At 41.0% G+C, this 14,747-nt stretch overlaps 1 protein-coding gene across 1 annotated transcript in view; it reads right to left on the reverse strand.

Annotated features, from left to right (window-relative positions):
* Nucleotides 1-14,747, reverse strand: part of LOC115088601 (CD109 antigen-like) — a 220,564-nt gene that overhangs the window by 57,034 nt on the left and 148,783 nt on the right. Inside the window, exons 25-28 of the mRNA XM_029596859.1 lie at nt 10,681-10,912; nt 8,748-8,919; nt 2,705-2,830; nt 1,715-1,780 (exon numbers count right to left, since the gene is read on the reverse strand). Coding sequence (XP_029452719.1) covers nt 1,715-1,780; nt 2,705-2,830; nt 8,748-8,919; nt 10,681-10,912 — 596 coding nt within the window. The remainder of the gene's footprint in view (nt 1-1,714; nt 1,781-2,704; nt 2,831-8,747; nt 8,920-10,680; nt 10,913-14,747) is intronic.

Below are 14,747 nucleotides of genomic sequence, written 5' to 3' on the forward strand. Positions count from 1 at the left end.
TTACATCTAACAAAGTCAGTGCTTATGCCCTTGCCTGTTTTCATCATTTGAGTCTGCTTTTCCATTTCCACTTCTAGAGCATGATCGTTAGGGATGTGAATCGTTTTTGACGATTTAAAATATCGTCGCTATTATTTTAAATCGTCAAAAATCGTTAGAGGCGATATATAATAGGGAATTCCCCCGATTTATCGTCAAAAAATCGTTAATCGGGGGAAGGGGGAGGGCGGGACAACCGGCACACTAAAAACAATCCCTAAAACCCACACCAACCCTTTAAAATAAATCCCCCACCCTCCCGAACCCCGCCAAAATGTCTTAAATTACCTGGGGTCCAGTGGGGGGGTGTCCCGGTGTGATGTTCCCACTCTCGGGCCCACGGGTGCGTTGATAGAAATGGCGCCGGCGCTACCATTGCCCTGTCAATATGACAGGGCAAAGGTAGCGCCGGCGCCATTTTGGTTCCTGTCCCCCGAGTCACGAGCGTAGGACATCGCTCCCGGACCCCCGCTGGACCCCCAGGGACTTTTGGCCAGCTTGGGGGGGCCTCCTGACCCCCACAAGACTTGCCAAAAGTCCAGCGGGGGTCCGGAACGACCTCCTGCACTCGAATTGTGTTGCCGTAATGCAAAATGGCCATACGGGCGGCGCCATTTTGCAACGAGTATTGCAAAATGGCGCCGGCCGTATGGCCATTTTGCATTACAGCAACACGATTCGAGTGCAGGAGGTCCGTTCCCGGACCCCCGCTGGACTTTTGGCAAGTCTTGTGGGGAGTCAGGAGGCCCCCCCAAGCTGGCCAAAAGTCCCTGGGGGTCCAGCGGGGTCCGGGAGCAATCTCCTACGCTCGTGACGTCGGGGGACAGGAACCAAAATGGTGCTGGCGCTAACCTTTGCCCTGTCATATGACAGGGCAAAGGGTAGCGCCGGCGCCATTTCTATCAACGCACCCGTGGCCCGAGAGTGGACATCACACCAGGACCCCCCCCCCCACTGGACCCCAGGTAATTTAAGACATTTTGGGGGGGTTCGGGAGGGTGGGAGATTTATTTTAAAGGGTCGGGGTGGGTTTTAGGGTTGTTTTAGTGTGCCCGAGAGTGGAAGATCACACCGGGACCCCCCCACTGGACCCCAGGTAATTTAAGACATTTTTGGGGGGTTCGGGAGGGTGGGGTATTTATTTTAAAGAGTCGGGGTGGGTTTTAGGGTTGTTTTAGTGTGCCTGAGAGTGGAAGATCACACCGGGACCCTCCCACTGGACCCCAGGTAATTTAAGACATTTTGGGGGGGGGGGGTTCGGGAGGGTGGGGGATTTATTTTAAAGGGTCGGGGTGGGTTTAGGGTTGTTTTAGTGTGCCGGTTTTCCCGCCCTCCCCCGATTTACGATTTACACGATATTTAAAAAAACAAAACTGCGACGATCCGATTCCCTCCCCCCCAGCCGAAATCAATCGTTAAGATGATCGATCACACGATTCACATCTCTAATGATCGTCCCTAATGCTGGCCCAATGAGCAGATCCAGATCTGGGAATCAAAATTAGGTCTCCGTAAATGGAACACGTGGTGCTGCCCATGGGCATTGGGCCAGTCAATATGGTTAATCTTACTAATAGTATAATATGACAGAACTGATTCTGGTTACCGCTGTGTTTTAATCGGATTATAGAGAGGATAATTGCCAGTCTGGAAACATCATTTATCTTTTTGGTACCTGAACAATAGCAAATCCATTCCCCTGTGCTGTGACAGTTATTGCGAAAGATTGGAACACATTTAACTGCAAAAATAAAAAATAAAAAAACACATTAGAACAAGAAATGCATTTTCTTGTTAGAAATGTAATTTAACCATAAAGATATAAGAAATGTTACCTGATGACTCTGTAGCACCAACAGATTTGAGAATTAATCTGAAAGGTTGTTTGCAAAGTTGAACCAGGCCCAGTAACTGAGATAGTCAACCAGTGTTGCCAACAGAATACCGAGATGCAAACTGGGACATGGCTTGCAGAGCCATTATAGTATCCTGTGAAAAGTGATGAATGCATCATAAATTTAGGGGATGTTCACTGTTCTGCTGCATTTTCCTAAGTGACCTTACATAGAAATGGGATATAGTCCACTGGAACCTGAGCTCCCTATTACCATTTCAGGGGCCATTATGTCTTATCAGTCTTAGTGCAGAGTTTCAGTAGCTATATTGGTACTGGAGAAAGAACGGATTCTTTGCAGGTTGTGAAATCTTTATTGGACCAACATATGAGTAATCCAATCCATTTTATCAATTGTGAAAGCTCAGCTCTACAAATAAAGAGCATGTGTCATAGCAGTGCTCTTCTGGACAAGAGACACAGAATGGCAGCTCCCTTAGTTTAGAGTCTGATGGAAGAACACATTTAAAGCAGCAGGTAGATGTTGCTATACAATAAGGCAATGTTTGGAATGACCTCCAGGGGGCCATGAGTTCTGCCTCCATGGCTTCGTAAATTTGTATATTTTTTCTGTACTAGCTTGGTTTTTTTTTTGGTTTATGCAGAAATGTAACCATACTATATAATTATAGGTTATTGTGCATACAATAATGATAGTTCTTTCCCCTATGATTGTAATCATATGGCGTATCAGAGCTGTTTCTCACCTGGGTAGATGAATAACCTCCAAGGGACTCCTTTGCTGACTGAGCCACTTCAGGATAGGAATACCTTCATTAATTACGATTTGCTGGAAGTGTGAGAGCAATCCATAAGCAGCTGTCTCAATATCTGAGGATCGTGGCTGCCAATAGTTAGACAACCCAGTAGTTGGCGAGGACCAAAACTTTGTTTCAGCTAAAAAAGTAAAAAAAAAAAAAAAAGAAGAGAGAAGGAAGTTAAAAGAATTGTAACCACAAGCAAAATGTTCAGAAAACGTATATGTATTTGTTAATCTTCTTTTATGTATGTTGTTATGTACCCCCGCCCTGAACTTTGGAGGGAGCGCTATCAAGTAATTTTAAATAATTAAATAAAAATATGTGGGTTACATTTAAAAGGAGAAGAAGTGCCAGATTAATAAAAAGATGCAAATTCTAATCTGTAAAGAGAGGTTTTCCAATGAGATTATTCTCTTTAAATAACAAGAGTATGAGAGAGATGAGATTATCTTTTGCAACTGCATGAATTGCAAGGGCCTCATCAGAATCTGATAGGGGATATTTCCATATCAATAACTATTAGAATTGTGACAAGATTTTTTTTTTTCTACCATAGTCAAGTGTGAAAAATTTGCCACCTCATCATCTATCCTCCTCCCCTCCCCTTCCCTTCTTCTACTTTATTGGACAATGCCCTAAATTTCCACAACAGATTTAAAATTTGGCTGACATTGAATATATTGGAGTGAAATTTCAAAGGAGTTACATGCGTAAAAAGTAGCATATAACGTGGCAATTTTCATAACTGCATTTACACACATAAAACGTTTTCAAAATTTAGCCCTATGGAGTGAATTTTCAAAGAGTTATGGGGCAGATTTTAAAAGCCCTGCGCAAGTAATTCCAGCCGGATTTACATGCACAGGGGACTTGCTCACTGGCATGCCTATGTTGCATAGGCTGCCGGCACACGCAAAGCCCTGGGACGCGCGTAAGTCCTGGGGCTTTGCTTGGGGAGCGTGTCGTGGGCGTGTTGGGAGCGGTGCGGCATTCGGGGGCATTCCAGGGGTGGGGGCGTGGACGTGGTGCTGGCCTGGGGGCGTTCCTGGGGCGTGGCCGAGGCCTCCGAACCAGCCCCGGGCCGGGGAATGGTGAGCTGGCAGCCGGCCGGCATGCGCAAGTTATGCCTGCCTTGGGCAGGCGTAACTTTTTGAACAAAGGAGGGGGGGATTTAGTCAGCGGCAGCGCGCGCATGTTATAAAATCGGGCGTAGATTTGTTCGCGTCGGGTTGCGTGAAGTTGCACTCTTCAACTCCACTAATCTACAAATTTGTCTGCTCTACTGCCCCCCCCCCCCCCCACATTCACTAGACAACAACTGCTCTCCACTAATCGAAGTTTTAATGACCAACATTACCCTAAATAAAACCTACTATTATCTTAGGTGACTTCAACATTCACATGGATACAATCCCTATTTCTTCAACTTGCCAAACTCTCATTTATGCGCTATCTACGCTACAGTTAAATCAAATCATTAATGCCCCTATGCACAAAGCTGGTCACATTTTAGATCTCATCTTCATCAACAAAAATAATTGGTTATCTTATAACACAAATATAACTAATATCCCCTGGTCAGACTACCACCTGATTCAAACCAATTTGACTTCCAAACTAAAACTCACAACATCTCAAAACATCCCTATGATTGTGAATTACTGCCTCCCTCTTTAACACAGAAACTCTCCAACAAAACTACCATCCAAATTATCTAAAATTGATCTATCCACTCAGAAAATGCCATAAACTCGTGGTTCAATATAACCAAATCTGTTGCTGACAACATAAACCCTGTCATCTCAAAGACTATTAAACCTCTCATCATCATAAAGAATGGTACAATAACAACATTAGAACTGCTAAACAACAGCTCAGAAAAAAGGAAAAGGCATGGTGCAAGAACAAAACATCAGTCCTGCTATCTATCTATCGAAACGCTCTAGCTCTCTACAAATCTCTTATTATCAACACAAAAAAGCAATCTTTTTCCTATGAAAATTAATAATTTCCATCACAACCCAAGAATGCTATTTTCTATAGTACAAAATCTCATAAAAACTGCAAACAAACCTTTATCACCATGCACTAAAACTGGAAGCAATGAATTTGCCGACTTCTTTAATATGAAAATAATAAATCTAACCAACAATAATCTCGACAATTACAATCATAACATTATGATGAATCCTAATGAAATCCCAAAATGGTCAAACTTTGACACAGCTTCGTCCCTTGAAATTCAATCTCTCTTTAAAAAATGAACCTTGCCAATCACCCATTTGACTATATCCCCATTTCTACACTAAAATCAATTGAAACTATATTATCTAAAACACTCACAGAGATAGTAAACCTTTCTCTTACAGAAGGAATTTATCCCAACTCTCTCCAATCTGCAGTAATTAAGCCTATCATTAAGAAGATTAATCTTGATCCAAACAATCCAATTAACTACCCCGCCCTATATCAAACCTACCACTATTAGCCAAAATCATAGAAAAAAGTTGTTCACACTCAGCTCTCAGATCACTTAGAGTTAAACAATATCCTTTCTCCAAATCAATATGGTTTCAGAAAAAAACCTCAGCACTGAAACTTTACTACTCTCAATGACTGACACTTTGCTCAGAGGCTTTGACAATGGACAAAAATACCTACTCATCATGCTAGAACCTTTCTGCAGCTTTTGACACGGTTAACCAAAATATTCTTTTGGACCGTCTTTTTGATATTGGACTTATCGACATAACCCTATGATGGTTTTCATCATACCTCTCCAACAGAAACTACCAAGTCTCAATTAACAACACCTTATTCAAAAAAATTTACCTACATACTGGAGTGCCTCAGGGTTCCGCTCTTTCTGCAACACTCTTCAAAATATACCTTCTTCCATTATGCCATCTACTAAAAGATCTCGGCTTGACCCACTTCCTCTATGCTGATGACATACAAATTCTAATACCAATCAAAATTCACTGGATGAAACCTATATGAACACAGCCACATACTTATCCACAATCAAACAACTACTAACCCACTTAAAACTTATAATAAACATCGACAAAAACTGAAATAATTACCTCACCTCCAGCTCCACTTTTGCTTGAGAATCATAAAGAACCAATTTCCCCAGTAACTCATAAACACAACCTAGGAGTGATCATAGACAATGAACTTTCACTAAAAAACCATATTACAACCAAAATTAAAGAAGGATATTACAAACTATTAACACTAAGACGCCTAAAACCATTCTAACCACTGAAGACTTCAGATCTGTTCTTCAACTGCTCATTTTCTCAAGCATTGATTATTGCAATTCTCTATTACTTGGTCTACCAGCCTCCTATGTCAGACCACTACAAATCCTATAAAACACAGCAGTGAGAATCTTAACTGGCACAAAAAAAATTGAACACATTAAACCCATCCTTATTTTCCTACACTGGCTACCAATTAAATATAGAATAGAATACAAAACCCTGACCATCACATACAAATTTATACATAATGATCAATCAAACTGATCATCCACTAACCTCATTCCTCACTTGACTCAAAGAAACCTACGTTCAAACAACAAGAGCATTCTAAAAATTCCCCCTGTCCGATCAGCACAGCTAACAACCACCCGTGAAAAAGCTTTCTCCATCACCAGTCCTAAATTATGGAACTCACTTCTGATGGACCTTAGAATGCAACCCAACTTAAAAACATTCAAAAAGGATCTGAAAACTTGGCTGTTCTTCAAAGCTCACAATGACACCCTAATCCTCTCAACTACCCCACAGCAACAGAACTCCCAAACGAATCTCAACATCCTTAACTCCTAATGACTTCATAACTCCGATTCATCTCCTATTATAAATGTTACAGTTTTTTCCCATAGTTTGTTATCCTATTACCTTTATTTTCCATGTACTTTCAACCTTTCTTTGTTGATGATCTTTGTATTACCCATCCTAATATCCCCTTATTGAAATATGTATTTCTAATATCTCCTGTTGAAATATGTAAACCGTTGTGATGGCATTACCAACTGATGGTAATTAAAACTAAAAAATAAATAAATAAATAATGCATGTTTCACTTTGAAAATTGCCCAAGGAAAAGTACCTGCTATTTTATACAGTTAATTTTTCCGAGAAAAAAATATGCACAAATGCAAAGTATGCGCCTAGTTCCAAACCCCACTTCAACCTTGCCCCCAGAAACACCTCTCCCTATTGTGGATAAAAGTGCACTCGATATGAACCTGTACACATTCTTTTAACCAACTATAATGTGGGCAATTTTCTAAATACCCGTTTAGTCACAGAAATGGATTAAAACATTACTGCTTAAATGTACATTGTTGCAGTGCTGCCATGGTAAATCTGATTTTATAAGACTTTTACTGGACAATAAAGGCCTAATTTACTAAGGCTTTTTTCCCATTCTGTATCTATGGGAAAAATGCTTAGCGAATGAGGCCCAAGTTGTTTTAACAAATTTTTTTTTAACAGAAATGGGAGTGTCATTCATTGTGGATGAAATGTACCATATAAGAAAACATTGTGAGTAGGGACTTTTGGGAGAAAAAGTAGCCTCAGTTTAGTCCTTGAAAAGCAAAAAAAAAAAAAGCTAAAAATTCCGGTTTTATGCATCCATCCAAAAAAAAATCCTAATTACTTGGAAGAAATTGACATTCTTTAAACCCCTAAAATCAGAAGCCCTACATACAATCTGTAGTGTATTCATCATGTTTAAAAATCTACAAATCACTGTCTTGTTACATAAGTTCAATTCATGGATTCCTACTTAAGCAAAGCAAGAAATACTCTGGGCCTCAGTCAAAAAGGGTTTTTTCCTATTCTGGGCCTATGGAAAAAGCAGGTATATTCTGCTCTCTCTCTATAGCTTCTCAAAAACCTCTTCTTCCTAAACAGAATGTTTATTCATAAGGTCAACAGATGAAGAAAACGTAACTTGAGCCACTTCAGGGCCAGATGTATTAAAGAGGTTTTTCCCCCATTTTGTATCTATGGGAAAAATGGTTATCGCATCAGGGTCATACATTAGGTAAAAAATATTTTTCTTATGTTGGTCCAGCTTCTTGAAATGAACTAATTACATTTATAAATGCTTTGACAAGGTATTTTTGTAAATCTACTTTTGTAATTTTTTTTTTACTATTTTACTTTAAATATATGTCATTGTAAGTACCCTGCTGCTTCCAGGAACCCAGCTGGAAACAAGGCTTTTGTCTTAATCTGGCTTTCATAGTCACCACATTTAAAAAATAAGAAAAACAATAATTAACAATAGTCCCACAAGCATAGAGAACACACTGAGCATATTAATGCGTCCTTTTTTTTTTTTTAATGAAAAAGCATTTTTATTGAAGAACAATAATAGAATAAACAATCCGCCTGGCGTACCCCAGGAACAACCAACAGATCGGGTCATTCATCAAAACATGATAGGGCCTTATCGCGTGTGTTACCACAGTAAGGCACGCGATAATTACCTCATCACGAACTGAATTTTTTTATTTCAAATTTAAATAAAAAAGGGAGGAGTTTGGGCGGGGTTTGGAATCATGAGGTGCCGGTAGTGTTGCGGGCGATAATGCTTCGCATGTTATCTCTGGCAGTAGTGCCGGAAATACCTACAACTTTTCTGCTGGTGCTACGGGGCGATCGTGGGCAAGCAGCCACATCGAGGCGGACAAAAACATACTGCCGCGATGTGGCCACCTGCCCACGATTGCTCCCTGCCCCTTTTTTTCCCTGTGGGCGATCATTCCGCTATATTTAAAGCGGAATGATTAATCTAGGCCAGAGTTATTTAATTGCTGGGTACAACTCACCCCCAAGAGGCCCCCTCTCCACCTCCACCCTCCTCCCATCATCTCCCTTATCTGATGATAATGAACTCCCTAAAAATCACCGTAAGAAATTTCTCTCACTTTGGGTCAGAACCCTTTTATAAAAAATAATGTTGGATACATATATTTCTAGTCATATCACATATAATTGAGAATATAAACACTTAAACAAAATTACCATTTGTTTCTGCTCTTCCATTCAGTTGGTTAAGGGCTAAACTTGCCTGGGTGCTATTAGCTAATGATAAGGCATATGTAACAATTGACAGAGTGTAGTTACTATCAATTCCTTGAGCTAGTTTTCCCTCCAGAAACTGTATTGCTTTTGTAACTTGACTTGCATACATATTCTACAACAAAAAAAGTATAAAACAAAGTTTAGACTAGACAGACATCACTTTCATAATTATATATTCCATAAGTAATTCATTTTTTGCTGAAAAGAGGGTTAGATTATTCACCACTGCATTGGGATACTGGGAAACATAACAGTGGACCAGTGCATTCAGGGTTCAAACTGGGAAGGTACATGCTGGTACCCACCTCAGTTCATCGAAGAAGATGAGTATGAGAGAGTTGCTAAAGCCAGGAGGAGCCCATCTCAACATCATCTGCACACAACCTGCTCTTCCTCCTCCTCTACGACAGCAGCAAGGGGACACTGATCACATTCTCCTGCTTCTCAGAGCCCTCCTTCACTGCATCCTTCCTATTTAAATATTAGGTATGTAAGGGAGTGGAGGAACAGCCATGGGAACTGGGAGCCGTGCAGTTCTTGCGTCCCTGCAGTGTTGGAGACCTGCTCCCCTTTCTTATTGCCAAAGCCAAGGGAAAGAGACTTATTAAAGGTAAATGGGGAGAAGAGGAACCAGAAAAAGGGAGGTGGATGAAACTTAAGGGGAAACAGAGGAACCAGAAAGGGAGTGAGGGAAGGAACCTAAATGGAAAAGGAGAATACAGAAGTTTGGAAGAGGGAAGAAGAATAAACAGAAGGAGAGAAGAAAGGAATAGGGAGATAGACAGGAACCTGAAAAGGGTAGAGGAAATAGAGGAACCTAAAAGAGTAAAGGGTGAAGAGAGAAGCTTCAAAGAGAAAGAGAAAGAAAATGAACCTCTAGGAGGAAGGAGCTGAAGAGAGGCAAGGACCTGAATGGGAGAGAGGGAGGATAGAATCTGAAGGGGGTAGGAAAGAAGAAATAAACCTGAAAAGGGGGAGATGTGGCCTACATTCATTTGTATTACCTGGTACCCATGGACTGTTGCATGACTAGGTTTCCCTTCCTCTCTACCTCTCCACTCCCCCACCCCTAAATAGCTTAACACACCAGTTAGAAAGAGGGCTGGAAGGACTAAGCTTCCCAGGTCACTTTGAGAAGGCAACCCATGCCTAGTGGAAAGACAATTCTAGAAAAAAGGGTTATGATATGAGACTAAAAAGAGGTAGATTCAGTAATATCGTAATGAAATGTTTCTTCAAGGACAGGCGACAAATCCATGGAAAAGTCTTCCAGTGGAGGTGATGGAGCAAAAACCATAGTGCAACTCAAAAAAGCATGAGACAAGTACAGGGTATCATTAAAGAAATGAGAGAAAAGCCAGATATCAAGTAGGGTATATAGTAGGTAGAGAAAATGAGCAGATTAGATGGACAATGCAGCATTTATTTACCATCAGTTTCAAGATTTTATTTCTCCATTTCTATGGTGTGTGTAATGCAACTCAATTAACTAATTGCTTTTGAATTGCTTGCCTACAGTCTAGACCTTTATGACTTAAAAGCTAGAAGATTATTGTATAAGAGAGAATATCATGTGGTGGAATGTTTATATTAAATGTTGTTTTATCATTTTTTTTTTAAATTCTGTTAATATTTGTGTAAAATCTTTTGTACTGATTTTACATTATTTTTATATACACTGCATGGATGGTTTTTGTGATTTTACAGTTAATCAAATATTAAAGTAAAATAAAGTAAAGAATGATATTGGAAAAAACACACCCAGATGCTATTCATAAAGACATCAAGAATGGAGGATTACTGATATGATTTCAGCTCTTTCTACCGGTATCTAGCTCTAGCACATCTGGGCACATGGCCATATTAAACTTACCCTGCAAACCGCATCTTCTAAAATTACAGCCACTATATAAGCTGTCAGAGTGATTGGACCATTCTGTCCACCCTGGAGCTCACTGTGTATCACTCGTCCTGGTTCAGTAAACTGACCAGTATTCATGTCCTGAAAGCCTATAAGCCACTGCATTGTTCTGCTTATAATTGTTGAGTCGATAAAAATGATGGGTTTGGCTTGTAGAAAACAACGAATCACAAAAGCAGACAGCCTTGGGGGGAAAAACAGAAAAATTAGCCATGAGACTACAAAATAAAACATTAAAATACATTTTTTTCATATATTTCCTTATATTAACATACACTCAGGGCTTGAGACATACAAAGTCATTTTGGTCTCTGGAAAACAAACAGAAACCTGAATAGTAAATGTCATAAAAGCAGATGTATGAGGAATACGGCTGAGACTACCGGTAACATGTATTTTCGGGAAATGCAATACAAATTCTTGCGGAGAACATTTATCTCCCCTCAAATTGCATATTATGCTAAAATGCTACCGGAAGCCACCTGCCCCCATTGTCACCTTGCTGTGGAGTCCCTCTCTCATGTATTTTGGGCATGTCCCCTGATCCAATTGTACTGGGGGAAAGATTGTGGGGTTTTTATAGCGCTTATTGCAGGTACACATTCCGGTGTTTAGACATTTGATTTTATTTGATTGCATTCCCCAATCTATGATTCGGGGGCTGAGTCCTCGCTGGTTTGTCAAGAAGGCCTGTTTGGTGGGGGAAAAAGTTATATTACTCAACTGGAAGGAATCCGCAGCCCCATCTTACTGGACTTGGCATATACATCTTCATTGTAGGATGCAAATGGACAATCTCACCTCAAAAACATCGCCGCAGCACTGTCGGAATTTCCTGCGAACTTGGGATGCCTATTTGCAAGATCTACCTCATCGCGCAAGGAACCTGATAATCAATGACTAGGTTCAGCCGGGATGCTGCTGTTTCCGGATGTGGAGGTGGCTCTGCAGCTCGTGGACACGTACTAAGTAACCCTTATGAAGCTGAGAGACTGTTATTTCCGATTGACGAAACCTGGGGGTGTGGGTGGGGGATGGGTGGGGGATCTCTAAAGATTACAGATTTGCTTGGCGATGGTCTTCGGCTGTTCTCATTTAGTGGTGTACTGAGAGGTGTATAAGGAACCCTGCATCTCTGGTACCTTCCTTGGTTGTATTCTGCATGGGCCGACCACTTTGTTCTACATTATTGCTAGAATGGAGGGGGAGTCTGATATCATGAGTGTACGCTTCTCTAAAATGTGGTACCTCTGATTATTGATATGTGTCTTACATGTTGGCGTCTTCAGGGGGCCACCATTGTTTGTATTTTTCTTGTTTCATAACTCAATAAAAATCGTTTTACCATAAAAGCAGATGTAGAAGTGGATTAGGTTGTTTCCCCCATAGATTGAATGAAAAACATTTTGGTATGGAGAGCTCCTTAGGGGTATAGTGAAAATAGGAGTGACAGGAGGGTCCATCCCCCACAGGGTGGGTCAAAGAGACTAAAGTTATAACAGGAATTGGACCAGTCCTGAGAGAGAAGTCTTGGCGTGAGCTAGGGAGAAGCATCTAGGGCTGTGATGGAGCAGGAGAAAGGTGTTCACTCTCTTGCAATGAGTAACAGGTTTCTCCAAGAAGATCCAAACCTTAGATTTCAAGAACAGAATTGTTCTTGTCAGCCTGTCAGTAGCTTTGTGGGAAAGAGGAGGATTCTCTGAAATTCTTTTGGGAAATACCAAGAGATTCCAATGTTCCTGAACCTTACTTATTTTATTTTTATTTATTTTATAAGCTTTTATATACCGAAGTATTGGCGGGGGCCTTCACTCCGGTTTACATTTTTAACAACGGTATACATTGAATTCAGAGGAACAACTTTAACAGAATTAAAATTATAACGAATATATACAAAAGACCTGTTAAAGGTCTAAATATGTCAATATTGTTAAAAATATAGACATACTATAACAGACTTATAATTATAGCGAATATATACAAAAGATTAGGGGGGCTACATAAACAGGAGTGAGTAAAAGAACTTGGGAACTTAAGCCGCATAAGGAACTGTACCTGCATTTATATTATAGAAACATAGAAATGACAACATAAAAAGGACCAATAGTCCATCCAGTCTGCCCAGCAAGCTTTCCATGATAATATCTGCCATGTCGTGCAGGTTACTCCCATGTATCAGTCAGCGGACTTAGCCGTAAAAGTCCTGTGTTTTTTTCCTTAATGTCTGAGCATCAGTACCCCCAGACTTAAATAAGTCATGGCTCATGTTGGTTGTCTCTGAATCCAAATTCCTCTTCCTTCCACCCCCACCTTCTTCTTCGAAGCAGAGTGTGAGGTTGCAGTTTGTGAATTTAAAGAACTGTTATCCTGCTGTTGATTTTTCTTCCACTTCACTGTGTTCGTTTTTGATCAGGAAAATTTCCTTTTTTTGTTTGCAAGACAATCTTTGGTGTGAAAACTGTTTTATTTTTTGAGAGTGATCCTTTTTTGGACTATACAAGTTGAGTCTGCTCTCATCACATGTTTCTATCAGTGCGAAGAGTGAATCAAAGCTCAATAGTGCTTAGAAATAAGGACGTTGTGGGGGGGGGGGGTGCATTACACAGGTTACACTTGTTCAAAAAAGTGTCATGCCCTGAAAAAGATATTAGTTATTGTATCTGTAGTTCCTTGAGCTGAGGCAAAAAACAACAGTACCTCCCCTCTTAAGCCCCCTTCCTGAAGCCCTAGATTTTCCTGGGGTACCATTGATGAAAGTCCTTCAAGAGGTTAGTGTCCAGTATGTTGGAGGATGGCTCCCATGAATTTTCCTCTGGGCCATAATTATTCCAAGCGATTAAATACTCAATCTTTTTCCCCCTCCTGCAGGAGTCCAAGACTTCTTGGACTTCATATATGTCATCTTCATCAGCAGCAATTTCCTGAAGATCAGGTGGAACTCTGGATGGCCAAGAAAGCACCACTTGTTTAAGCAACAAGACGTGAAACATGTCATGGATTTTTAACGTCGGTGGTAGCTTTAGCTGGTATGTGACAGGTCCTCTTGCCACAGCACAAAAAAAGGCCCAATAAAGCATAATGCCAAGCACATTGAGAGAACCCATATGCGTAAGTGTCTAATACCTAGCCAAACCACCTCCCCTATCTTGAATTTGTAGCTGGCCTTCTATGGGTATCTGCTGTTCTCTTGGCTTAGGCGGCAGCATTCTCAATCAGCTGGTTGGTCCATGCTTATAGTTCATGCAATTCCTGGGCTGAGAGCTAAGCCTATCACAGGCAGTGACAGAGGCTATTTTCTGTAAACTAGCTGGAAGGAGGAGGAGCCAGTGGCTGTGTTGATGTGATTATTATGGGATAATTTGTCCCAAGGTAGGAGGGTGGCCCAGTTCTTCTGGTGCTCATTGACATAAGACTGGAAGAAGGTTTTAAGGGTGTGGTTGGTATGCCCTGCTTGCAGGTTGTAGGCCATTGTACAGTCGAACGTAATATCGAACTTCTTTGCAGAGGGAGCACAGGACTGTGCAGTGAGCTGAACTCCTCTATCTGATAATATGTGCTTCAGTAATCCATGTAGGCAAAAGACGTGAAGGGTGAAGAGATGTGCCAATTCCAGAGTGAAAAGAAGGCCCAATAATGGTATGAAGTGTGCCATCTTGGAGAATCAATCAATTGTCACCCAAATCACAGTGGCGCCATTAGAGATAGGGAGTTCCACAAAAAAATTCGTGGACATGGGTCCAGGGTTCCCTGGGAGCTGGCAACAGCTGTAATAGCCCCCAGGATCAGCCGTGCAATGTTTTTTGCTGCACACAGGTAGGACACGAGCCAACATTGGCCTTGACATCTTGCTTCATTTGGGGCCACCAGCAGTGCTGGTGAAGCAATTCAAGGGTTTGTGCCCATTCAGAATGTCCTGCGATATGGGAGTCATGGGCCCATATCAATGCCGTCTCATGCAATCTGTAAGGTAGGGGTATGCATTCGTTTTCACCGTATTTGTAATCCGCAACTTATTTTTA

This window comes from Rhinatrema bivittatum, chromosome 3 (genome assembly GCF_901001135.1).
Source record: "Rhinatrema bivittatum chromosome 3, aRhiBiv1.1, whole genome shotgun sequence".
In the NCBI taxonomy this organism is placed as follows: domain Eukaryota; kingdom Metazoa; phylum Chordata; class Amphibia; order Gymnophiona; family Rhinatrematidae; genus Rhinatrema; species Rhinatrema bivittatum.